Raw genomic sequence first — 22,315 nt, 5'->3', positions numbered from 1 at the left:
CTTCTCGAAGCACCATCTGCAGTATGGAAGACATCACGCAGTGTCACGTCAGTGCCTCACCGTGGTACGTGATGGTAAGTAGCTTACGTTTTCGTGGTGGTGACTGTTTCGTTACACCATAACACTCCACATTGTTGATGCAGATCACGTAACGTAATGGAAAACGCCACCTCTTCTCCGAATCAAGCTCGTGCTTTGGGGTGCCAATTCTTTCAGCGTCTCCTCGGCCTCGCAAAGGCATCCGAAAAGAAACTACGACTCGGTGGCGGCTTCTTTATCTTCTTTCTTGAGCTTTTTCGGTATGGAGACGAGCTCTTAATCCTTGAGGATGCTCGTCGATGAGATTTGGGATAAGTAAAATAATAGATGTATGAGTTAGATGTCTCCGACGAGTAAAAAGTTGTTGAGGGGTGTCGATCATGACATGACATGAGTAGACTTGGAATATGTTATGTCAGCGTTAGCTCAACATTTATTCGAATGCCTCATCAATCCAACACATTAGATGACTGATTCACGTGATTGACACGATGGTCTCGATCACGATTCGATTAACCCATCACATCTTAGTAATGCTCAATATGAAATCGTTCTCACATAGTAACTCTCTACTTTAATTCTCACGAATTAGGATTTTTTTAAGAATATTTTTACCTCTCAAATCCTCTTTTCCTTATTTCCTATGAGCACTCATAAAATAATCAAATCTATTGATGTTGCTATTTCCTGGTGGGTGCTCTCCGTCTCTTCCCACTCCTCCATTTGATGACTCTTCACATGGCTGCTTGAATTTGGAAGACTCGGTTGTCAGATATGCTCACATTCATTTGCGCTGTTCAAATTCTGATCTGTAGCCAGATAAAATTAAATGTTTCATGAACATAATAAAAGGTTAGCAAATCTTATTCAGGGAGTTGTCGATATACCTTTTTCTTGGTGAAGGTGACAAGGAAGCTCTTCTGATACACTCAATGCAGTTTCATGGTTGTGCACAAGATGGTGTTAAGCTTAATCAGCATCCAAGAATATGGCTCGAGAGGCAGATGCCCTTCAGTTCTGAGAGTGATGAATGAATTCATTGGATTCTCAATTCTGGTCCTTGGTCACATTGGCAAATCACATGAGGGCAGAATAAGCTGCAACAGGAGGGGGACTTGGTTGAATCTGAACCTGTTTGAATGAACAAAATTGCATAAAGATCATGTGCCTGATCAGATTAATAATGTTTTAGACAATATAAGTATGTCCTTCATACTTTGGCTGCCGAATGACTCCCTGTTCGAAAAATGAGGGAGGCTTCTATGTTGGTCCTTTGGATACCTCACTTGCCTATGGCTTTTCTTGAGCCTGTTGCAGAACCCTCTCATTACTTCTTCCTGAGCTGTGTGGATTTCTAAATCGTTGGTGCTGCAGCACGATTGCAGAACAAGTCCTTTTCTTCTTTCCTGGACTTACTGATCTGTCCAAAATTTTGGTGCAACTCGGATAGCTTGGCCCTCAGTCATGGTGCAACTATTATTGCCAGGAAGCGACTTGAGGAACACTCATTCTTCTAAACCAGTCTGGAAATGAGATCATTCAGCATCAACAACTAGGTCTTTGCTAAAGTCTCATCTTTGAACAAATCTGTATTCAACCTACACTGTGCTAGTGTGCTGCTTGGCTTGGCAGCTAAAGAATATGGCTTGTAGAAAGCTGTCAAAGCAGGCCCTGAATGTACAGCCTCCTGAAGCTTTATCTTGGCACAGCTCAGTGCAAAAAGAAATTGCTGAACATTTGGTCTGATGTAATTGTGCAGCCTATTTCAACTGATTAATTTGCATGTCATTCTCCCGGACATTTTATCTCCAACTGTGATTGGTACCGTCTTCCTACTGATCAAGACAGCAAGTCCTTGCATTGAAATTATGACACAAAGTGATAACCACCAGTACCTGAGTTCTTTGTCCTGATTCCTTCTGCTCTCTCAGAATTTTTCTCATTGCAGAATGGATTTTGGTGATCCTGTTGCAGACCAGTGCAAGCATGAATCGAACTTGAAACATTCCGTGAACTTTTAACCTGAAAAAAGTAAAGAGATCACCAAAAATCGCCACAACTACAAAAACCATCCTTGAACAGGTGGAAACGATTAGAATCTCTAATTAAAATCTCTCTTGCAACGATTTTTGATATATACTTAATTGCAGTATGGCAATCGCCACATGCACGGAGGTTCTTCATTATCAGCAAAGGTGTGCCTGGCTTTGTATTCAACAGCCCAAAAGCTATAGCAAGCCTCTCGCTATGTGTGCATAGCATATGTTTCTTATCATCTTCCTCTACATCCTGGAGAACAAATTTTCTATCGGGAACATATCCTTCCTTGGCCATTAATCCAGTAAGTACTTCTAAAAACTTATACACTTCTTCTGATTGTTCAACCAATTGTTCCCCAGTCCCAAACACATAAACCTTGTTTTTAACTTCTATCCAGCTGAATCCTGGATCTTTCTTCATCGTTTTTGCTTCCATGGATTTTCGTATCTTAACAACCATGTCCCACTTCCCGATTGCTGCATAAAGATTTGATGCTAAAACATGACAGCCAGTGTTCTCTGTGTCGAAGGCCATAATTCGTTCACAGACACGCTCAGCGATCAGAGTTTCATTGAAGATTCGACAGGCACTAAGTAAAGCTCCCCATATGCTAATGTCCGGTTGCACTGGCATTGCTTCAATGAAAATTTCTGCTTCTTCTAACTTTCCAGATCGGGCTAGAAGGTCAACCATACAAGCATAATGTTCCAAACTGGGGATGATCTTGTATTCCTGCTCCATCCTCTTGAAATACATCTTGCCTTCATCGACTAAACCAGAATGGCTACATGCATATATAATAGCTAGAAAAGCTACATGATCTGGCATAACACCCATTTTCTCCATCCTCATGAAAACTCTCAAGGCCTTATCACCTTGACCATACATACCATAGGCAAATATTAGAGAAGTCCAAGTAACAATGTCTTTGATGTTCATATGTTCAAAGACACAAACAGCATGGTCTAATCTGCCACACTTGGAGTACATCTCAATCAGAGCATTACAAATCGCCGCATCACATTCCAAATTAAGTTTGAGTATGCAGCCATGGATCTCTTTGCCTAGTCGTTTTGCTGCCACGTACGAGCAAGCAGGCAAGATGCCCAAAATGGTTGCCTTGTCAAGCCTTTGCCCCTGGACCTTCATTTCACTTATAAGTTCAAATCCTAAACTGCAATTTCCACTATGGACACAACCAGATATAATGGTATTCCAACTTACTCTGTCATGTACCTCCATCCTCTGAAATTCTTCCAGTGCATCTTCTAGACTACCACATTTCGAGTACATGTCAAGAAGAGCATTTCCAACAAACAAATTTGAGTCCAACCCTCTTTTAATTGCATTACAGTGTAGACCTCTACCATGGACTGGCTGCTGTAACTCAGTGCACATAGATAGGAGTCTTACAATAGTAACAAAGTCAGGTTGCACATCAAACTGTTTCATTGACTTAAAAAGCTCTATACCTTTACTAAAGAGCCCCCTCCTAACATAACTATTTATTAAGGAGTTCCATGTAAAAGAGTCCCTGACATCCATTTGATCAAATAAATTATGCACCATGATCAAACTTCCACATTTCCCATACATAGCCAAAAGAATGTTCAATGCTGTGATATCACATTCATAACCATTCCGCATGATGTACCCATGAACTGAACAGCCCAATTGTAAGTCCCCCATTTCACAGCAAGCATGAAGAATAACAGTGAGAGTCACAAGATCCGGTTTAGATCCAGTCATCATCTTCCGAAACATCTGAAGTGCATCTTTAAAATCACCGACTTGGTAGTACCCATCGATGATAGTATTCCACGAGACCACATCCCTCCCGACTAACATATCAAAAACCCTCCTAGCATCAACCAAATTCTCAAATCTACAATACATGGCAATAAGGCCATTGCCAACTAGTCTGTCCTCCTCAATTCCAACCTTGTATACAAGCCCATGGACCATTTGCCCCTCTTGAATGGCACCTAGACCTCCGAAAGCTGGTAAAACACTCTCCACTGTAAAACAGTCAGGAACAAAGCCGTCCATTCGGATTGCTCCATAGACCTCGACAGCTTTCTCCCATTCTCCATTTGCACTGTACCCCGAGATCAAGCTATTCCATGAAACAATATCCCTACGAGCCATTCCATCGAACACGTCACGAGCGTCAACCAACGAACCCACTCTCGAGTACATTCCGATTAAAGCATTGCCGATGTATAAATCCGACATGAGACCCAACTCGACAACGTGCTGATGAACTTCGCGAGAGATTCTGAGATCGCCCAAACCGGCGCAAGCCGAGATGACCGAAGGCAAAGTGAAGGCGTCAGGTCGTAGCTTCGTCTTCCGCATATCTTCGTAGCAATCCAGAGCCTCGGCGAACATGCCATTGCGGGCGCGCGCCCTGATAATCGAGTTCCACAAGAAGGCGTTGTGCTTGGAGCGGGGGGTCGAGAGGAAGACGGAGAGGGATGCGGCCGGGTTCCGGAGGTCGGAGTACGCGGCGATGAGCTTTCCGGCGAAGAATGGGGACCGAGCAAGGCCAGAGGTGATGCAAAAAGAGTGAATTTGGGGGAGATGGCGAGGGGATCTGAGAAAGGAGAGGGCTTCGGAGATGGAGGAGGGAAGGGTCGGGGGAGCAAGGGTGGAGGAAGCAAAGGATTTGGGGGTATTGGGTAAGTGAGAAGGCGTATGATTCCACTGCAGGCGGGGGAGTAGCAGCGTCCGCGGCCGCAGGCGAAGCAGATCCAGCTTTATGGGACGGGGAGGAGGAGGAAGATGGCATGAGAGAGTCGCTATGGAGGCTGTTCTCGGTGATGGAGGAGCTAAATATATAGTACACGGGAGAGACACGTGGCGTTAAATTGTTGCAAAATAGTCCCTCCAATGTTTTACTGTGGCACAATAATTCCTTTAAAACTTCTTATTTATGAAAAAGCCCCTCAAATATCTTAATTTGTAATTATTCGCGCAGGTTTAATCCGATGGAAGTTGAACACCACGAAGAGGTGACGTCACCCCTGACAACTTTTGGGGGCGATACGGTCCTGCCAATAACAGAACCCTTCGTGACAGCCGTAAGTATCGGACGGTCAGAAGCGCCACACTCGAAGCGGTGGAATCATCGTAGCCGTTTGATCGATAACCTTCAAGAAACCGTCTTCGCCGCCCCCCGTCTTCCTCCGCCGCTTTCACGGTCGCTGATCCGACTTCTGTCTCGGCATCGGATCCATGTCCAGGTTTCGAGCTCTCCTGCAAGCGTCGGTCGCCGCTACGAAGCGAGGTATCTCATGGTACTGATCATTGATGTCGTCTGCTTTAGATCGATTCCTGTTTGGCTTCTTCAAATCTTGGTTGGTTCTTGGTTCTGTTTTGCTCTTCGGATCTTTCGAATTTTCGTCACTTGCTCTACGTGGTGTCGAACTGGGAGTAGGGTTTTTGGAGGACCAATATTCTGAATTGACGTAGACGAAGCGTTCTTTGTCAGATTTTTCCGTGTCGAAACGTCGGATGCATCTCTGATCGAAGAGGATTGTGTTAATCTTGGCAGAAGGTTCATCTCTTGGAATCCTTTCACATAATTTTGTGACTATAACTGAAACCCTATCTTTTACCCCTTCTGGAGAACCCTGATTTCCACATTTCATTTATGCCAAAAATATAGGTTCTTGATCCATCGAGAAGTTCAAAATATTCAATCTTGTGGTTTGCATTAGGGGTTTCAGATCATTCCACGACTGATACAGTCGCGGAAACTTGTGGTCTATTCATCCACCTTTTCCTTAATTAGATGCCTTCTCAAGGATAAATCCCATAGGCCAAGCTGGTCCTCATCCCAAACAAATTATAAGAGAATGGCTGACAGAAATTTTGTAGCAATTGAGTGTTATATCGTTGCTTGTTTGATTACTTTTTATATGTTATTATTTCATCTGTCACTGCATTGAAAGATTAATATCAAGTTACTATAGATTCATGTAAAAGCAAATTGAGCACATGGAGATGCAGTTTTGATTGTCCTTCCTTTCAAAATTTCTTAAGGTATATGATTAGTGGATGAGTCTAGTAGTGGATATTTAGGTGCCGGTCTAGTAGAAGTTAGAAGAATGTTTAAAAATGTTTGGAACTTAAAAGTAGCACCGGTAAACAATGAGATGAGTCTAAAAATGTATTTTAAGGTGCATGCCCATTAGCAACTAGAAGAACATGTACAAATGTTTGGAACTCAACAGTCGAACTAATAAACGAGGAGCCAATAGAAAAAAAAGATAAGCATTTCTGTGGTACGGAGCGTTTATTTTGTTTCTAGGTGACATTTGGTTGACCATAAATGACTTTCAAATTATACTTTCCAGAATGGTTGAAATTTTGCTATTAGTTGGAATTTAAAGTCCAGTAGCTAGAGAAATTAGAGGAACTTTTAGAAATCCTACAGATTACTTGGATCCTTTTTAAAATCTTTTTCATGGAAATTTAAGAGAAATGATGAAAAGAAACTTTACCTTCTTCCAAACTCTTTAACGGGCCATATTGGAAAAAGGAATTCAGTGTAAGGAAATTTGCTTTAAGTTTGTTTGTCTTTCTTATGATAATTCGCAGCCCTGGCATGGAATGTAGAAGATCTGATGCTACCAAGTGAAAGATTTGTGTTCAACTTCAATTCAAAGGAGGAGTTGAATAGATGGCACTTGTACTCTGATTCAGAATATGGAGGTTGTATTACTTCTTGAATTTGTTCTAACTTACTGAACTTCCTTGTGTTATTATTGTTTTGATGAGTTCATTGCTAATTGTTGTTATCTTGTAAAAATGTAAAGTTTAGCCTGTCAATATATACCATTCATTAGTAGAATCTTGGTTGGTTATGGTAATATGTGACAAAGCAGTATTGTCATTTATATAGTATATGGATAGCCAACTTATGTGAATCCAGAACTTGTACATAACTATTTTTCTCCTGAAGCATGCTCCTCTGATGTTGTCAATTACAATATGTGGATCAATGATTTTGTGCAACAGACCATTGTATCATTTAAAATGCCACCAAAAATAAGGACTTAAATTATTAATGAATTTTACCATGATGTGTTTTTGGTTTTAATTCAATAATGATTACTAATAATTTGCTTTAAATGGTTGCTGACATGCAATAATTTTTTTCCTTCTGTACTAAAAACTATAGTAGGCATAAGTTGTCTGTGAGAGTGATCATATGTTATTTAAGTCAAAGATAATCACTTAACTGCATAATTTTAATGGTCACAAGGATTAACAAGGGACTGGTGATCTTTGACATGATGCTCAAGCTTGGTGCATATATAACTGTTTTCTGCATAGTGGATGTATATGGATCAATGAGAGCCAACATATTTTTCATTCATCTATCAACATGTGGCAAAAATGAAGGAATCATGTATGCTTTAATTTCATTTTGGAAGTTAGGTTTTTTAATTTCTTTTGTCAATTGGACTTTCTAGTGAGATTTACAGATGCAATCTTGCAGGTTTGTCATCAGCCTCATTGGAAATCACTGGTGCCGATAGTGGTCATGAACTAAGTGGTATGCTAATGTATTTTTCTCACTTGCTCTATCTTTCAATGTAGTGGTTATGAATCATCTCGGTTAAATTTCTGAAGCTCTGCACAAGAAAATCAGTCTTGATATTATGTTGTTATGTGTATTGTTATTTTAAATTGTTTCTGAAACATTGTGGTTTAATTTTTCATTGAAAAAAAAAAGATTTTGGCAAAAGATCATCTGCATGCCTTTTTGTCTTTCAAGTGAGACTGCTGACACTTTATGCTGCTACAACACCTATGTTGCTTCTGTGAAAGGTTTATTCTCCGGCAATCTTTCCTTAGATGTAGCTGAAGGTTCCACATGGAGAATGAATCGCAGTGGTTTCTGTGGGATGCGATCAAAGAAGGTAACCTATATTAATATTTTCAAAATGCAACTATTGCTGTCATTATTGGATGCTAGTGAAAATTTGGTGTCATTCCTGGTGTCCATCCTAATGGAGAACTCTCATCATTTACCTTGGTCCAAATCATGTTTGGAACTGATCTATGATCTCCTTTGACACGAACAATGGGTTTGACACTGATGATTAACCGCCCTTTCTTTTTCATTGCACTATTTAACTTTGTGCGCACCTCCTGTCATGTCAGCTCAGTCTCATGTTTTCATTTACATATCAAGGGAATTAGTTTTACTTCCTTGATGTTTTAATCAAACCTGTTACGATGCTTTCTTATAATTTAAAGAATTTTGGCATGGTTGCTAATGCTAGTGCCATCGCATATACTTTGGATACAGTTTAATGGCTTTATTGACTTGGATTCATACGATACAATAGCCATGCGACTTAGGGGGGATGGAAGGTGCTACATATCTACTGTAAGCTTCTACACTGGAGTTGCAAGAATATGACCATAATTCTCTTATTTGACTTTCATCATAGGGTTCTTCAATTTCAATTGAATACATACTGAACTTGTGTGGCAATTGTTGCTTATGCAGATATACACCGAGAACTGGATAAATTCACCGGGACAGCAGGAAGACAACTCATGGCAAGCTTTTGTTTTTGTTCCCAAGGATCAATGGCATATTGCAAAGGCAAGTTTTCTTCTGCCATTGTTGTTAGTTATGGTAATATTGATCAAACATTACAGCTTGATTACAGTATATGCGAGCTTGCAAAATTACGCCATTTTGTCTTGCACTTCTTTGTCAGATCCCTCTAGATCGATATTTACCAACATGGAAAGGCAATGTGATCAGCACAAAGGTGGAGATGAATCCATCACGCATCCTGGCCATGTCTCTTTCTGTCAATGCGGAAGGTGGCATTCCGGGTGCTAAATCCGGACCTGGAGATTTCAGACTTGAAATTGATTGGATCAAAGCATTGAGAACATAGTGTTCTATCTACAACCCAGTTTCTTGAGCAAGTATTTATCCTCGGGGGTGCTAGTCCCATGTCCCCTTTGAAATTTTTTCCTAGCATAAATTGCAGTCACTTCTACACCTGTATACTGTATACATCATTATTGAATGTTTCACTTTTTCTCCTGAAGCTCAACATGGCATCTTACCTGTTTCTTTTCTTTCTTGTACCTTCGTGGAAAGTTGCATCTGGTTTAAGCTTTATGGTTGAGCTGTTGTGGGTCAGATTTGCTTGTTAATACAGATGTTTTATTCCCCTTGAAGCAGCGAAGCTACATATCTGCATCTCGAGGAAATGTGAAGCCTGGATGGTATGTTCTTCACCGTTGGTGGGCCCAGAGTTTGATGCAATTAATGGATAGGTAACCTGTGACTCGGTTGGCTGGATTTGTGTGGCCCCATGAGATCACTAAAATTAGATTCTTGCTGGTACTTGCTCTTGTGCAACAAATTCTTGTATCGTATGTTCATCATCAAATAAATAGAGGAGCAAAATTTGGTTCAATGTGTTGTTGGCATTTCTATCAAAATCGCTGAACTATATGTATCATATAATGCCATTTAATTGCTTGATTTTTCGATAACTTTCAGGGAAATGGGCCATCCCAACTCACACACCACCAAAACCATGTGGTGCAGGGCTCCATACCTCGAGCACTCAGGCAAGCATCTCATCTCCTCTTCAGATTCAACTTGGTCTTTCGTGTTTGTTTCTCCGCAACCACTTCTTTGGTGGAGCATCAGACCTGTCGCTGAATGAGTGATGGTTCGTAGTTCCTCTTGGCATATCACAATCCTACTTTTACCTGATCTGATTTGGTGTCAGATTTCAATCCTTTTGCTCGCCCATTCTTTCCATGCTTTCATCGGACTCGAAATCTTTTGCTAACCTGCTTCCAGAGCATTAAAACCTCATGTTTTTGTGTGCTTCCTTCCATGCTTTGATAGATACAAATCACAGACTATGTGAATCTTTCTGACACATGATTCACTGTGACCATTTCAGAAGTTTGAACTTTGAACTCGAAGTCCTATTAAATAAACTTGGCTATTCCAAAGAGAGAGAGAGAGAGAGAGAGAGCACCCAACCAATCACTGCTTTAAAAAGCAAAACAGAAGAATGCAAAATTAGGGAGAAACAGCATTCACACTTCAAATTTGAAGGCCACCAGCACAGGCGATAAAAGAAATAAAGGAACAGCCTTTCTTCCTTATTGTTAGACGGAAACAAAGGGAGGAGGGTCGTCGCCTTTGTCCCTTCGCTGATCTCCATCCTCTCCTCCCTCCCCCAATCCCCTTCCCCCACAAACACCAATACCCATCCAATCTCGCTCAGGTAATTAATTGCTTTCCCATTAGGAATCCGATTTGTATGCGTCTGGCGAAAAGATTACACGGTCAAATACATGCAGTTGCGTGTCTATTTCTTCTTCCGCTGAATCGTTGTGTGCCCTTCTGGATTCTTCTGCTGCCAACCCTTCTGCCGTATTAAAATGCAATCTTTACCTGTATAGAGCTCCGATTCACCTTCGGGATCCAATTCTTCTCCAAGATTTCTGAGAAAAAGTTGATTTTGGCTGGTCTTTTTCCGTCGTGGGGATTTTGTTCTTGGAATCGTTGGGGCACAAAGAGGGAGCCCGATTTTGGCCGGTAAATCTCGCTTCGTCCCTGTTCCGTTCTTGATTGTTTCGATAATGCGATTCGAATTGAGATCGCCGTAGTGGAAAACCCTGGATTCGATTTTCATGTTCAGAAAAGGGACCTAATTTGTTCTTTCCCTCAGATTTCTGTTTGATATGTTCGTCTTCTTGTTGTGGGAGAGATTATAGATCGTTGCCGTCCCAAATGATATATCCTTTTCTTCATGGGAAAAAGCCGCTCCTTTTCTTTATCATCGATCTTTTCTTTGGAGAAAAGATGTCATTTTTGTTCGAGTTTCGTGTCATAGATGGCAAGAATATGGCTGCGTTTGTTGCTTGAGGTCCTATAGAATTGAGGTGTTCCCAAACATTGCTTCTCTTGATGTGTGTGTCTCCTGATCTCAATGTTCATTGATTTCTTTAACGTGACTACAGAAACTCGAGAAGAAGGGTGAAAGATACAAGGAAGGAGCGATGGAGGCATCTCGGGTTGCTAGATATTGGTGCCACTTGTGCTCCAGAATGGTGAATCCGGTCATGGAAGAGGAGATCAAATGCCCAGTCTGTGACAGTGGATTCGTGGAAGAGATGAATGGGGAAGGAGAGGAAGTAGACGCAACTGCCGATCTGGAATTCAGCAGAGATCTCTCCCTCTGGGCTCCGATCTTGCTCGGGATGCTCAGTGGCTCCTTGCGTCGCCGAAGGCTCCGCCGGGAAGAGGAGGAGGAAGAGGAGGAGGAGGAGGAGAACGCGGAGCAGGACCGCGATCTGGAAGCCATTCTGCGGCGGCGGCGGCGGACCACAGCCATCCTTCAGTTGCTCCAAGCCCTCGGGGAGGGCAGCAGAACGGAGTCCGATGGTGGTGATGAGAGCGAGAGGGACAGGGCGCACATGGTGCTCATCAACCTCCTCAACAGCGCCATGGAAGGATCTTTAGGTGCAAACCAGTCCCGAGGACAAAGCTCGAGCGACGGCCGCGCCGGTGTCCCGTTAGGAGATTACTTTCTGGGACCAGGATTGGATCTTTTGTTGCAGCACTTGGCGGAGAACGATCCGAATTGCTACGGAACACCACCGGCTGGGAAAGCAGCAGTGGAGGCAATGCCCACTGTGAAGATTGAGGAGAGCATGAGCTGTTCGATTTGCTTGGAGGAGCTCGAAGCCGGCGCAGAGGCCAGGGAGATGCCCTGCAAACATAAATTCCATGGTGGGTGCATATTGCCATGGCTCGAGCTCCACAGTTCGTGCCCCGTTTGCAGGTTTCAGCTGGCAACAGATGAATCCAAGGTCTCAAATGTCAGTGCCAGTGCAGGTGCCGGTGTCAGTGCAGGTGCCACCAGGGTGGAAGCTCATGGTCAGAGTGGTAGTAGTAGTGATGGAGGGAGTGAGAGAGGATTCCGGTTACCAGTTCCTTGGCCTTTAACTGGGTTGTTCTCCTTGTTGGGGTCTCACCGCACCGGCAACTCCTCGTCCCAGCCATCATCCTCATCATCCTCGACTGGAAGTAGCTCTCCGACTGATGCAAACTGACGGTGGTGTTGTTTCAGTGCTTGAGCTCGATCTCCTCCTGCTGCTGCCGCCGCCTTGTGCCAGTTTGTTGTACATACTGTTTCATTTACCGTGATGGATTGTGGAAGAATAATTCCTTTCCTTTTGTTCTTCAATTTCTTCGAGTTTGATCCCATCTTGATGTTTTCACCTGTTCAGTATATGCAATATGTGGCTGCAACAATCGGAAGGTTTCCATCTATTTGTCAGCTATCCAAAATCCATACTGAAGGATACAATGATAGGACTACAATATATTACATGTTACTCAGTATGAACATTAATGCAGGTTTCATAAACTCATTAATTCAACAGTAATCTGAATGTTCCCTCCCCTGCATGTTATCAAACTTAATGAAGAAGCATCACAATTGATTATAGACAGGAGAAAGATGGTTGCTTCCAGACAGATTCAATGGATCACATCACCACGCTAAAACTCTGCTGCCTTTAACAAGCTCCAATTAATTTGGTCAGAGTTAAAGTTTACCAGAATGAAGCAGGAATCAGCTGTAAACATCATCTCAGATCGAAAGCCTAAGTTGCAAAAAAAGGCACAACTCAGAATCTTCATTAAACAGCAGTAGTAAAATGTAATGTGAGCTAGCTAAGATCAGCTTGAAGAGCTAGAAGAGGAACATCTACATGCCAGTAATCGAGCCTGGTTACTCAAATTTGAAGGACAAAAATTATGTGCGAAAAGGAGAAGAAAGATGCTGGCTGGTGTAGATACATACCAAAAAAATTTGGACATTCCTCACATTCGATACAAATAACCAGCTGAGATCTGATAAAGAACACACATGCAATAAGAGAAAGCAAACTTAAACATCATTTGGCTGCATCGTACCGACCTCATATGCTCACGCTATGATGCAAAATATATGACACGACCAAAATAGAAGCTCTCCCAGAACAAAATACTCGAAGAATTCCCTCCAGGTAGGTGAATGCTAAGCATAAGCACATGGCTCTAAAAGATTAACCTTAAGAAAACATACTGAGAAACAAAACCCAGAAACTCAAAATAGGGACAAATACTAGTTAACAAAATTGTGTCCTGATAGAAAACTTAAATACTACTGAACAAAATTGTGCACAGGAGATTTTTCAGCTATCATCAATGAATCATTTGATTGTCAAAATCTGATTCATAGATGCAACTCCAATTCAATGCAGTGTCACAATTTTTTATCTGGATTTGGCCTTTGCATGCTGTATAACAAATTCAGTGTCTGAGGCCTTGGAAATTGCAGAGATCAATACTGGTACCAGTCGGAAAAAAAATCTATCAACCAAGGAACCACTACAGATAGTATTGGCATTGCTGGCCTGTATTTTGCTAGTTTAGAAAACTTCCTCTACTGGTCAGGACCAAGACGAGAGATGCCTTAGTAGGATTAGCATTTCAGACAAACTATGATGCAAGGCTCTCAACAGGACTCATATGAACAGGTGTTCTGCCATGATTCCTTTAAAACAGATCCATGATCCATAAAAGAGACTTCTTCCGAGCAATCTGAATTGCTAGTTTCAGGTAAGCACCTCCAGCTGTTTCACCACTGAGCACGTCTCAGTCACTGCAATCAAGAACAGCATTAGCTACAACAGTTGCTTCTGCTTGAAGGGGGACATCAAATTTCAAGCATATTATATCTTTTCAAAAGGAATTTCTATTCTCAAATCTCTCCGTGCAACCATAAAAATTCACAAGAGTAGCATCAAAATTGGCTACCCCTTCTTGATTCCCAGCCTGCAAGTAATTAGAGTGAATGTAAGCAGTTTAGATCTTGTACACAAATATAAATGAATCCACACACACTGACAAACTTTAGGCATCAGCATGATTGAATTGGTATATCGTCCAGGTACCTTTCCAAACTTCAGAAAGTTGGAACCTCTGGTTATAAGGGAGAAGGCAATCATGCCAATTTTGTTTGGGATGTCCCTTTTATAGGATATTCTCCTTTTCCTTCTCTATTGGTGCAAAAAGATCACAACACCTGGAATATTTATGTTTTCTCTCTCTCCAAGAATTGCAGAATTCTAACGGAGCAACTGACCAGCCCTAACTACTCACAGAAAGAACCACAAGTGCAATAGCCTCAATAGCATATAATGTGACAGTCTGGCTCCAAATCCTCAGCCAACTTTCTGTAGCTCATGGCTATCATGGTATCGTCACCCTTAATGCGGTAACCAATAGCGACGGTGATTTGTTGACACTTCTTCAAATGGATACATTTGCCACCTTTGGAAAATCCATTTGGAACCTGGACCCTGTGAGTAACATAGAATATGTTAATACAATAATTCCAATTGGCATTTACAAACAACGGGCCATTCGATCAAGAAATTCAGTCAAACAAACTTCTAAACTTATTAGTATAAAAGTTATGATATGCTCTACAAACTTCATGTTTCCTTTCTAAATCAGATTGACACGCTCCATCCTACTAAGATTTCTCAGGTTCATATCTCCTGCAACTGACAATTTCTTTGTGTATCTTTTACTACTCAAGTATCCCAACCTATGACATTCTAGGAGTTAACACTTCCAACATGCTAGCCATAGATTAGCCAGACCCAACAAATGGATCAACTATAAGTTGTAATGCCTTAGACTTGTTAAATGTATATTTTTCTTATTTAAGTTATATGTCATGAGAACCATGACATGGTCTAGTGAGAAGAATTCCTCTGCTTTCAAGATCCATCTAACTAGAAAATTCTCAAGTTGTGAGTATAAATCATTTAAACAAGCACAAAGATAGACTAGAAATTTAACACATACAAAGAGACTATTAACATCAATCTACTTCATTCATGAATCAATCTGTTTGCTCAAGTCCATGCCCACCCATAGACAGGTTACAGTGACAACCGATATATGTATAATTAGTATACACATTCAAGTTGTCTTATACTAATAAGCGATATGTTCTCACACTGCATAGTTCTAAGGGTGGTTTTGACACATCCAGAATGTTCTCACACTGCTTCCAGAATGTGTCAAAACCACCCTTAGAACTAAGCGATATGTGTCAAAACCAACTGCATAAACTTTGTTACACAAATATTAACTTCAGCCAAAAACAATGTATAAGACAAGCAGTTGCACTACAACTAAACCAACCTCACTAACTTCACAATATAGCTCCATTTCAAGAAAAGCATGATCAATTTTTCCATACACATTCATCATCACCCAAAAGTCCAAACAATAATCTAACTTCTCTCTAAAATAGCAAATATGTATCAATCCTAAGTGTAATTCCACATCTAAAAGAATTTGATGAATGCACTATCACAAATATAGATTTAAGCATTCTGGTCAATGGCCGGTCATACGATGAATGACATCAAAGCAGATCAGATCTTGGGCCTAGCGAGGGGCGAGTAAGTAAGAACTACATGTGGAGGACCAGATAGCACCACAACATGGTATGGAACATTTGATTCTGAATTATGATGGTTCTTGACGGTCGTTATCGAAAGCTTAAGCGTTTTGGATCGTTAATTCAGGCTAATAATGACATGACAAACTCAGCACCAAATCAAATAAAAAATTACAAGTCCAAGAACCCAAACGGAAACCCAATACCACGCTCAGATGAGCGATCTTGACATCAAAAATCCCATCTCATACACTCAAAATTTGTGAACCGAGAAGATCATCGCAAGACAAAAAGAAGATAAAAGACATGAACTACGACAAAGCAGAATCCCAAGAAAACCAAGTCAAGAGGGGAAAAAGAGAAACCCAATGATGCGACAGTGGATTAAGATGCGAAGGGGAGAGGAGAGACCTTTGCGTCGAGAATGGCGGCGCAGAGAAAGCCGGTATTCTCCAGGGCTCTGCGGAGATTGTCTAGGGTCTTTCCCGGTGAATGGAGCGGGAACGGCGGAATAAAAGTTGATCCTGGGCAACGTTCACCCTAATCGACCTCGACGCAGGGCCCAAGTCGTACACGATCTTCGTCTTCCGCCGCCTCCCCGACGCCTTCCTTCTCCGGCATTCGCGAAAAAGATCCCATCCCACCGAGCGAACCCGCGGGTTGCGAGGCGGAAGAGGTTGCAATAACAACGGCCCGTTTGGGTACCACTCGACTACCTGCTCGTCTTGTCATTCGGGGAAAAGTGGACCCGCTGACGGCTCATGTAAGGTACGCAAACCGGGTGGACTGCAAGAGGTGCAAAAAAGTACTGACCGATATAAAAATCATTTTTATCTTTTTCTTTAATTTCTATTTGAATTTTTTTAAAAAAAATCGAAAATAAAAAAATATATCTTTAATTACTTTTATTTTAATTTTTGAAGATCATCAAATCCACAAATTAAAAAGAAAAAAAAGGAGAGCTGGTGATTTATTATTTGTGCAAAATTGATCTCAATAATATTTAGAAAACTCAATGTTAATTCACAGGAAGAGAATGCTCAAACAACAGTGATCCATTGTTTGTGTACAATTATTATGAACAATATATAAGCCCATGCATTCCAAAGATGAAGACTTGATTCCAAGAACACAAGAGAAAAAAATATATTAGAAACTGTGCGTTCAATCATAAGAAAAAGAGAATGCTCATGAAATTACAAAATACAATATAAAACTGAGTGATTGCATGTGTAAAAATATATCAGAGAGAAAAAGTGTCTTACGTTTGTGATGACCACTTAGCTGCATGACTGACTGCCAAAGAATCATTCATTCATGATCTTTTATTTAAATCTGGAACAGCATTCTGTGACCTGAAGTCTACTCGGGACCTCACCATTCCTCTCTGTGAACGGTCTGAAATGGTACACACCATTGAGAACCCAAAACATTAAAGAACTTGTTTGGATGGCCAGATGCTTCTTTGACAGCTCCCCTGCAAATAAAAGCTTATTCCAGGAATATGTTAATCATATTGAGCACAGGGGAAGGCAAAACTAGTGGAGGCAAAGCTTATTCCGATGAAGCAAGTGCTAATGCATGACCAAAGAGATGCACAGTGTGCACAGTAGAGGAATAAATGAACCCAACTTTTACTGGTGGAAACAACATATGGATGCTCCAAGGAACATATGTACTTGTTGCTCCTAGCTATGTATCATAGCTTGATTGGAGGCCTAAAATAAACTAAAGATATCAAAGTTCTTAACTACTCAAATAGTGCTTTACATTCTTCACATAAGCAGCTTAAAACTTTCTCTGCTATTGTACAGTTTCCAAATTGAGATGGAAGACACAGGAAAAATAACTGACACCAAAGGTCCAAATAACAATCAAACTGAAAGGCACATCCTTAGCTGTTCAAGGGGCCAATCAATGTGTTGGATGTTCTCAAGGCATGGGTTGTCATTTTCCCTAATCAACACTGCTAAAAAAAATATCTGAAGATTTAACAAGTTACAATAATAACATGCATTAACTCTCAAGATCAGGTAAACTAATAACCAAAGGCTAATAGCAAGAATCTTTATGAATGCTGTAAGTTGGTTTATTGGGGATGTAATCATTCTATGGTATCGTTAAGAAGTGCAGGAATTGTCATAAGTTTCAATCATCCTTGTACTTGTTGAACTTGAAAGAAGAAACATATAATCTCGCTGTAAAAGAGCTGATGAATCATAATAGGCTTCCAGACAAATTAACATCCACAAGTTTGTCAATGCTTGCTGTATCTACCTCAATCCAAACTCCTTACCTAGTTTACATCAACAACACACTCTTTCAGGGCCAGTTGGAAGTTATCAAACTATACCAGTGTATTTTGCATGCAAAATCTTGCATAAACAAGATATCGACATATCAGCCTGATAATGGTTGTCTTGTTTTTTGGCTGAGTTTGATAACATGGGCAAGTTGTTGAATTAACTTGGTTTGATTAATTTTTTAGACAATGATTATAAAAATCCAATGAAATGTTGCTTGACAGATGAGGTACCAATGTGAGATTGTCCAGGGAATATATTTCCCATCAATATCAACATATGAACAGGAGAAATGACGAATATATTCTTACTTTTTCTATTGATAGAAAGATAGAACTCCTTTGCAATTGCTTGATTCTTGTGATTCATCCAATTAGGAAGGTGGTTGGAAATATGCCACAATGTGCTGTGGAGATTGATAGAACATATAATCATTTTGATGGACCACACAAATGAACGAAAGGCAGTGCAAACAAAATATTCTCTCATGGTCGCAAAGTGGCAATCTCATGCTGAATTATATTCTCATTCCAAGGTAATGTTATCCGCTCGATGAGTAAAAAATATTTTAGATGTGAATCTTACTTGAACTAATGGAGCAGAATATCACTATTTAAGATTCCTATCTTATTATTGGTCTATAAAGTCGATCTATAATTAGCAGGAGATCTCTACCACTACAAATTAAAAGAAAAAACAAATAAATTTTTTCTCCCAATACATGGTAACATGGTCAAATTTTCCTAATAGAACATGGGTTAGAATCTTTAGACACAGAAAGTTAAAGCTCTATGAATTAAAGCCACAAAAATTCTAATAGTCCATTTAATATTCAAGGTTTCAGAAATAGATGAAATATATATAGCCTTAATCTAGTAAAATGAATCAGTGTCTTTACTGCGGTGTAAAAAAGGTCTATCTCCATCTCAAGCCGTGAGCTGATCCGATCACTAAAAGGTGTGAGAATTTAACAAATTGATGTTTCTTGTTAGATATTAACCACCATGCATTTCACTAGATAAAATTTGCTGAACCAAGCTTATGGTTTGCTCCCATAAAAGGACTCGGACTCGGGAATTCAAGGGATACATCAATGCAACAGAGGGGAATATGTATATTGCTAGAAAAACAGACTGGCTAATCTATTTAGCCATTATTGGAAGGCTTAGCTCTGAGGTCTTGAACCTATTGGCACAAAATAAATGAGTATTTATGTCCACGTCTGCTGCACTAATACTTGCAACTAATCCAAAGCACATAACATTCAAATTAACACGAACAGATATGCATGGATGTCTGGCTGACACACTACATGCTGATAGAGGGAGATTTAGTGGTCCAGGGGTTCATGAGGTTTGATGTCTGAAATGTGATCATCACATTTCCTCTATATAATGTCCTTCCCTTAGAACTTTTATCGACAACTACTTCAGTGTGATGACTGCCTACCAGTAAATAGCTTCCAGATTCCTCTCTACTTTTCTTCCTGGATAACTGAATAAGTGCCAAACTAGGTGGAAGAGATAAAATGGAATTGCATCCTTATTCCATATTCCAATCTTGCTTTCAAAAGGTAGATAAGAGCATCATGTATAGTATAGTTTTCTGTTCTTTATAGAAAGGGCATATCTAGTGCTGCTTATGGATGCATCCAGTCAAACAGAATTTACAACCTTCTCATACCATAATTAATAAACAAGTTAACCTTCCATCACTAATCAAATTCCTCAATCAAGTCTATGAACTACGAATCTGTTCCAACTAGGATATATTATATAAATCTCAACTTCCATAAGGTCCAAAAATATAATAGCTAGGCACCTGAGATGTCCTTTCAGGCTCAAGGAAGATGTTCCTTTCACGTGTAAAGGCCCCCGTGATTAAGCTACCACAACTGGTTTAGGTACATAGGAAATTTGCAAGTTCTCAATACATAGGAGTCAAAATTTTGGGTAAAAAATTATGCTAAGTATAAGGTTCCCGCTTTTACTTAGAGTTTTGTATCAAAAGGATGCATGTTTAAGTATTTATTCCCTTGGACATTTGACAAGCTAAAGTTGTCTCACGGAAGTTAGTGATGCAGAATATTGCATGCAAGAATTGACAACAAAAGTTACAAGATAAAATTCTTCAGATACCTAGAGCAGGATAGACAATCACTTTTCAAACCGCAAAGATTAGATCTATAGTTTAGTATTTTGTTCAAACGTCTTCAAACTCCCTTTCATTAGCCTTATAAGAGGAGCTTTGGAGTCATCCCTCATCAGCATGAGGAGTTGAAGCAACTCAAGTTCCATCCTAAACAAGAGGAGCATACATATAGGATATAACTCTAGATGCCCTTGCTTCCCAGAAATATTACATCAACAGCATAGAAGCAAACTAGTTTGTCAGACGTCAGACTTGAATTTCTCAAATTGACAAGAAGCAAGGTGAGGGCAAAAAGGTAAGAGGAAAAAAAAACTGAAAGGAAGTTTGTTTGTCTTGTTTTTGATGGTTTCCTCTAAGATGATTATATATATTACTGAAGCAGATGTATCAACATCAACCTCATCAGAGCCACAACAACCTCATTTCTTCCAGGATAGCAGCTCCTTCAGAGAGGCAATTGTTTCTGCAGAGAGGAAGTACTACAGGAGAGTCGGGACTAGTTCTTTCAACTGAGGCCAAGCCTAGACTTAAATGGAACCCTGAGCTCCATGCAAGATTTATAGAGGCGGTGAACCAACTCGGTGGAGCAGACAGTGAGCATACAAAGTTATTTATATTTGTTTTGTGCATAACTGTGACTGTGTGTCTTCACTTACATAGACAGGGTTTTAAGAATACATTACACTTGAGGACAAAGTGATCAATCTTAAAGACTAATATAAGACCATAATCTTGCAGAGGCGACCCCGAAAACAATCATGAGACTCATGGGAATTCCAGGATTAACCTTGTACCATCTAAAAAGTCATCTTCAGGTCCTAATTAACTTCTTGATTCTTTATACTTCACCCTCCCCACCCCCCTCCCCCCTCCCCTCAAATAAAAAACCAGGCACCTTCTCTCTTTCTCTCTGCTTGTTATCATTGCATTTGAAAACTAACTTGCCTTTGTTGGTCTGTTAGAAATACAGGCTTGGTAAAAACCTCCAGGCTCAAACAAATATCAGAAGTACTAAAAATAGTAAGGGGCAGCACCTAGAGTTTATATTTGAGGTCTCAAACTGGACAATGTATATAAACACTGTTTGTCTTCATGCAGTTTTTGGGTGTTCACTAGCAGCAGAAAGGACACCAGAGGATAATGGATCGTCAAGGAACATTGCAGCCCCCACAAACAAGTATGATAACAGCAATATGCACTCAAGATTTCCAAAGTTATAACAATCTTTGGCTGATGGTACATTAGTTTCAGAACCATGCAGATAAATGAAGCATTTACAAAGCAAATTGAAGTACAGAAACAGTTACATGAACAACTTGAGGTAAGTTGTAAAGTCAATAATATCACACAACCTTACTTTGCTTTCTCATGTGCCTTTTGGATTAAACATGTGGTATCTTGCTTATTTTATGTTTTGGAACAAGGACCCTACAAGTAAAGTATAAGAAAATTTAAACACCTGAAATGTTTCAACAACTGAAAAGATCAGTCTCAAACATCATAAGTCTTAACTATTCACAAAAGGATCTTTTTTATTGATAAAGCATTAAGGTCTAGTTTTAGAGTTTTTTGTGAAATATTTGGATGTGTATAAGTGCAACTTTGCATCAATACAGAATTTGAAGAGATTACGAACTACTAGGAACAGAATAACTCAAAATGTGTTACTGAGTTCCAAATTTCATTTCAAGTTCACCCAGAAAGATTGACAGCAGTTAAAGAGTTAAAGCTGGAAGATTTTGCACTACTATGATCCATTTGGTGCTGTAAAAAATGAACAATGAATCCATCATACAAGCAATTCAAACCTTCTTTTGTTAGGTCAATTTCCTCAATTTTTTTAGATTGTACTAATAAAATGTTACTGAATTTACTGTGAAGGTGCAAAGACACTTACAAGTACGAATAGAGGCACAGGGAAGGTATTTGCAGTTGGTGCTGGAGAAGGCCCAAGAGAGACTTGAGAAGCAGAGCTTAGGTTCTGTAGGGCTGGAAGTTGCCAAAGTCCAACTCTCGGAGCTGGTCACTAAAGTCTCAGGTGAATGCTTTGGCAACTCATTTCTAGGTGTGGAAGAAATTCCTGTCCTGCATATGTCACAACTAACTCCAGCCCACTTTGCTGATTGTTCAGTAGACAGTTGCTTGACTTCTGATCGATCACAAAAGGAGCAAGATACACATGACACCACTATAGGGATAAGAGCCTGTCATAAAGATTTGCCCTCATGCATGAAACAA

At 40.2% G+C, this 22,315-nt stretch overlaps 4 protein-coding genes and 1 long non-coding RNA gene across 14 annotated transcripts in view; 3 read left to right on the top strand and 2 right to left on the bottom strand.

Moving 5' to 3' along the window:
* Positions 1 to 471: 471 nt before the first annotated feature.
* LOC103996990 (pentatricopeptide repeat-containing protein At3g03580) lies at positions 472 to 4,863 on the bottom strand. Its single transcript, XM_009418086.3, has 3 exons — positions 1,256 to 4,863; positions 927 to 1,170; positions 472 to 848 (listed from the first exon to the last, which is right to left on the bottom strand). The coding sequence occupies exon 1, from the start codon at positions 4,468 to 4,470 to the stop codon at positions 2,080 to 2,082; it is 2,391 nt and encodes a 796-aa protein (XP_009416361.2). The 5' UTR covers positions 4,471 to 4,863; the 3' UTR covers positions 472 to 848; positions 927 to 1,170; positions 1,256 to 2,079.
* A 337-nt stretch (positions 4,864 to 5,200) lies between these two features.
* On the top strand, positions 5,201 to 9,198 carry LOC103996989 (probable complex I intermediate-associated protein 30). Of its 3 annotated transcripts, none has more exons than XM_009418084.3 (7): positions 5,201 to 5,368; positions 6,685 to 6,798; positions 7,589 to 7,645; positions 7,921 to 8,012; positions 8,405 to 8,485; positions 8,609 to 8,707; positions 8,826 to 9,198. In XM_009418084.3, the coding sequence occupies exons 1-7, from the start codon at positions 5,317 to 5,319 to the stop codon at positions 9,009 to 9,011; spliced, it is 681 nt and encodes a 226-aa protein (XP_009416359.1). In that variant the 5' UTR covers positions 5,201 to 5,316; the 3' UTR covers positions 9,012 to 9,198. The 3 variants fall into 3 exon arrangements, with proteins under 3 accessions (XP_009416359.1, XP_009416360.1, XP_065023812.1); XM_009418085.3 differs by having other exon boundaries at positions 5,247 to 5,378; XM_065167740.1 differs by lacking the exon at positions 5,201 to 5,368 and adding an exon at positions 7,352 to 7,498 and having other exon boundaries at positions 6,687 to 6,798.
* Positions 9,199 to 10,153: 955 nt separating this feature from the next.
* Positions 10,154 to 12,427, top strand: LOC103996988 (E3 ubiquitin-protein ligase SIRP1). Of its 4 annotated transcripts, none has more exons than XM_018818254.2 (3): positions 10,201 to 10,373; positions 10,552 to 10,687; positions 11,113 to 12,341. In XM_018818254.2, exon 3 carries the CDS (start codon positions 11,152 to 11,154, stop codon positions 12,205 to 12,207), a length of 1,056 nt encoding a protein of 351 aa, XP_018673799.2. In that variant the 5' UTR covers positions 10,201 to 10,373; positions 10,552 to 10,687; positions 11,113 to 11,151; the 3' UTR covers positions 12,208 to 12,341. The 4 variants fall into 4 exon arrangements, with proteins under 4 accessions (XP_009416356.2, XP_018673799.2, XP_018673800.2 ...); XM_018818255.2 differs by lacking the exon at positions 10,201 to 10,373 and adding an exon at positions 10,821 to 11,034 and having other exon boundaries at positions 10,392 to 10,687; positions 11,113 to 12,427; XM_009418081.3 differs by lacking the exon at positions 10,552 to 10,687 and having other exon boundaries at positions 10,154 to 10,373; positions 11,113 to 12,427.
* Positions 12,428 to 13,244: 817 nt separating this feature from the next.
* LOC135649418 (uncharacterized) overlaps positions 13,245 to 22,315 on the bottom strand; it is an 11,517-nt gene continuing 2,446 nt past the window's right edge. The window contains exons 3-7 of one of the 2 annotated variants that reach the window (XR_010501258.1): positions 21,975 to 22,315; positions 16,889 to 17,113; positions 16,035 to 16,409; positions 14,098 to 14,505; positions 13,245 to 13,978 (exon numbers count right to left, since the gene is read on the bottom strand). The exon at positions 21,975 to 22,315 is cut by the window's right edge and continues 79 nt beyond it. This is a non-coding gene — a long non-coding RNA (uncharacterized LOC135649418). The remainder of the gene's footprint in view (positions 13,979 to 14,097; positions 14,506 to 16,034; positions 16,410 to 16,888; positions 17,114 to 21,974) is intronic. The other variant, XR_010501259.1, reaches the window with a different exon arrangement.
* The window catches only part of LOC103996985 (myb-related protein 2), a 3,056-nt gene continuing 556 nt past the window's right edge, over positions 19,816 to 22,315 (top strand). Inside the window, exons 1-8 of one of the 4 annotated variants that reach the window (XM_018818252.2) lie at positions 20,114 to 20,372; positions 20,460 to 20,670; positions 20,816 to 20,892; positions 21,040 to 21,097; positions 21,176 to 21,254; positions 21,329 to 21,398; positions 21,959 to 22,115; positions 22,212 to 22,315. The exon at positions 22,212 to 22,315 is cut by the window's right edge and continues 556 nt beyond it. In XM_018818252.2, coding sequence (XP_018673797.1) covers positions 20,460 to 20,670; positions 20,816 to 20,892; positions 21,040 to 21,097; positions 21,176 to 21,254; positions 21,329 to 21,398; positions 21,959 to 22,115; positions 22,212 to 22,315 — 756 coding nt within the window. In that variant the 5' untranslated portion in view covers positions 20,114 to 20,372. Of the gene's footprint in view, positions 20,373 to 20,459; positions 20,671 to 20,815; positions 20,893 to 21,039; positions 21,098 to 21,175; positions 21,255 to 21,328; positions 21,399 to 21,958 lie in introns of all 4 variants that reach the window. The other 3 variants (XM_018818251.2, XM_009418072.3, XM_018818250.2) reach the window with 3 other exon arrangements.

Source organism: Musa acuminata, chromosome BXJ3-9 (assembly GCF_036884655.1).
Source record: "Musa acuminata AAA Group cultivar baxijiao chromosome BXJ3-9, Cavendish_Baxijiao_AAA, whole genome shotgun sequence".
In the NCBI taxonomy this organism is placed as follows: domain Eukaryota; kingdom Viridiplantae; phylum Streptophyta; class Magnoliopsida; order Zingiberales; family Musaceae; genus Musa; species Musa acuminata.
This window is presented reverse-complemented; position numbering and strand designations above follow the sequence as displayed.

Excerpts from the sequence above, each read along its gene's own strand:
- LOC103996990 (XM_009418086.3), bottom strand. The coding sequence starts at position 4,470 with ATGTTCGCCGAGGCTCTGGATTGCTACGAAGATATGCGGAAGACGAAG.
- LOC103996989 (XM_009418084.3), top strand. The coding sequence starts at position 5,317 with ATGTCCAGGTTTCGAGCTCTCCTGCAAGCGTCGGTCGCCGCTACGAAG. Across the intron at positions 6,799-7,588 it reads CTCTGATTCAGAATATGGAG|GTTTGTCATCAGCCTCATTG; the intron begins GTTGTATTACTT and ends GCAATCTTGCAG. Across the intron at positions 7,646-7,920 it reads TAGTGGTCATGAACTAAGTG|GTTTATTCTCCGGCAATCTT; the intron begins GTATGCTAATGT and ends CTTCTGTGAAAG.
- LOC103996988 (XM_009418081.3), top strand. The coding sequence starts at position 11,152 with ATGGAGGCATCTCGGGTTGCTAGATATTGGTGCCACTTGTGCTCCAGA.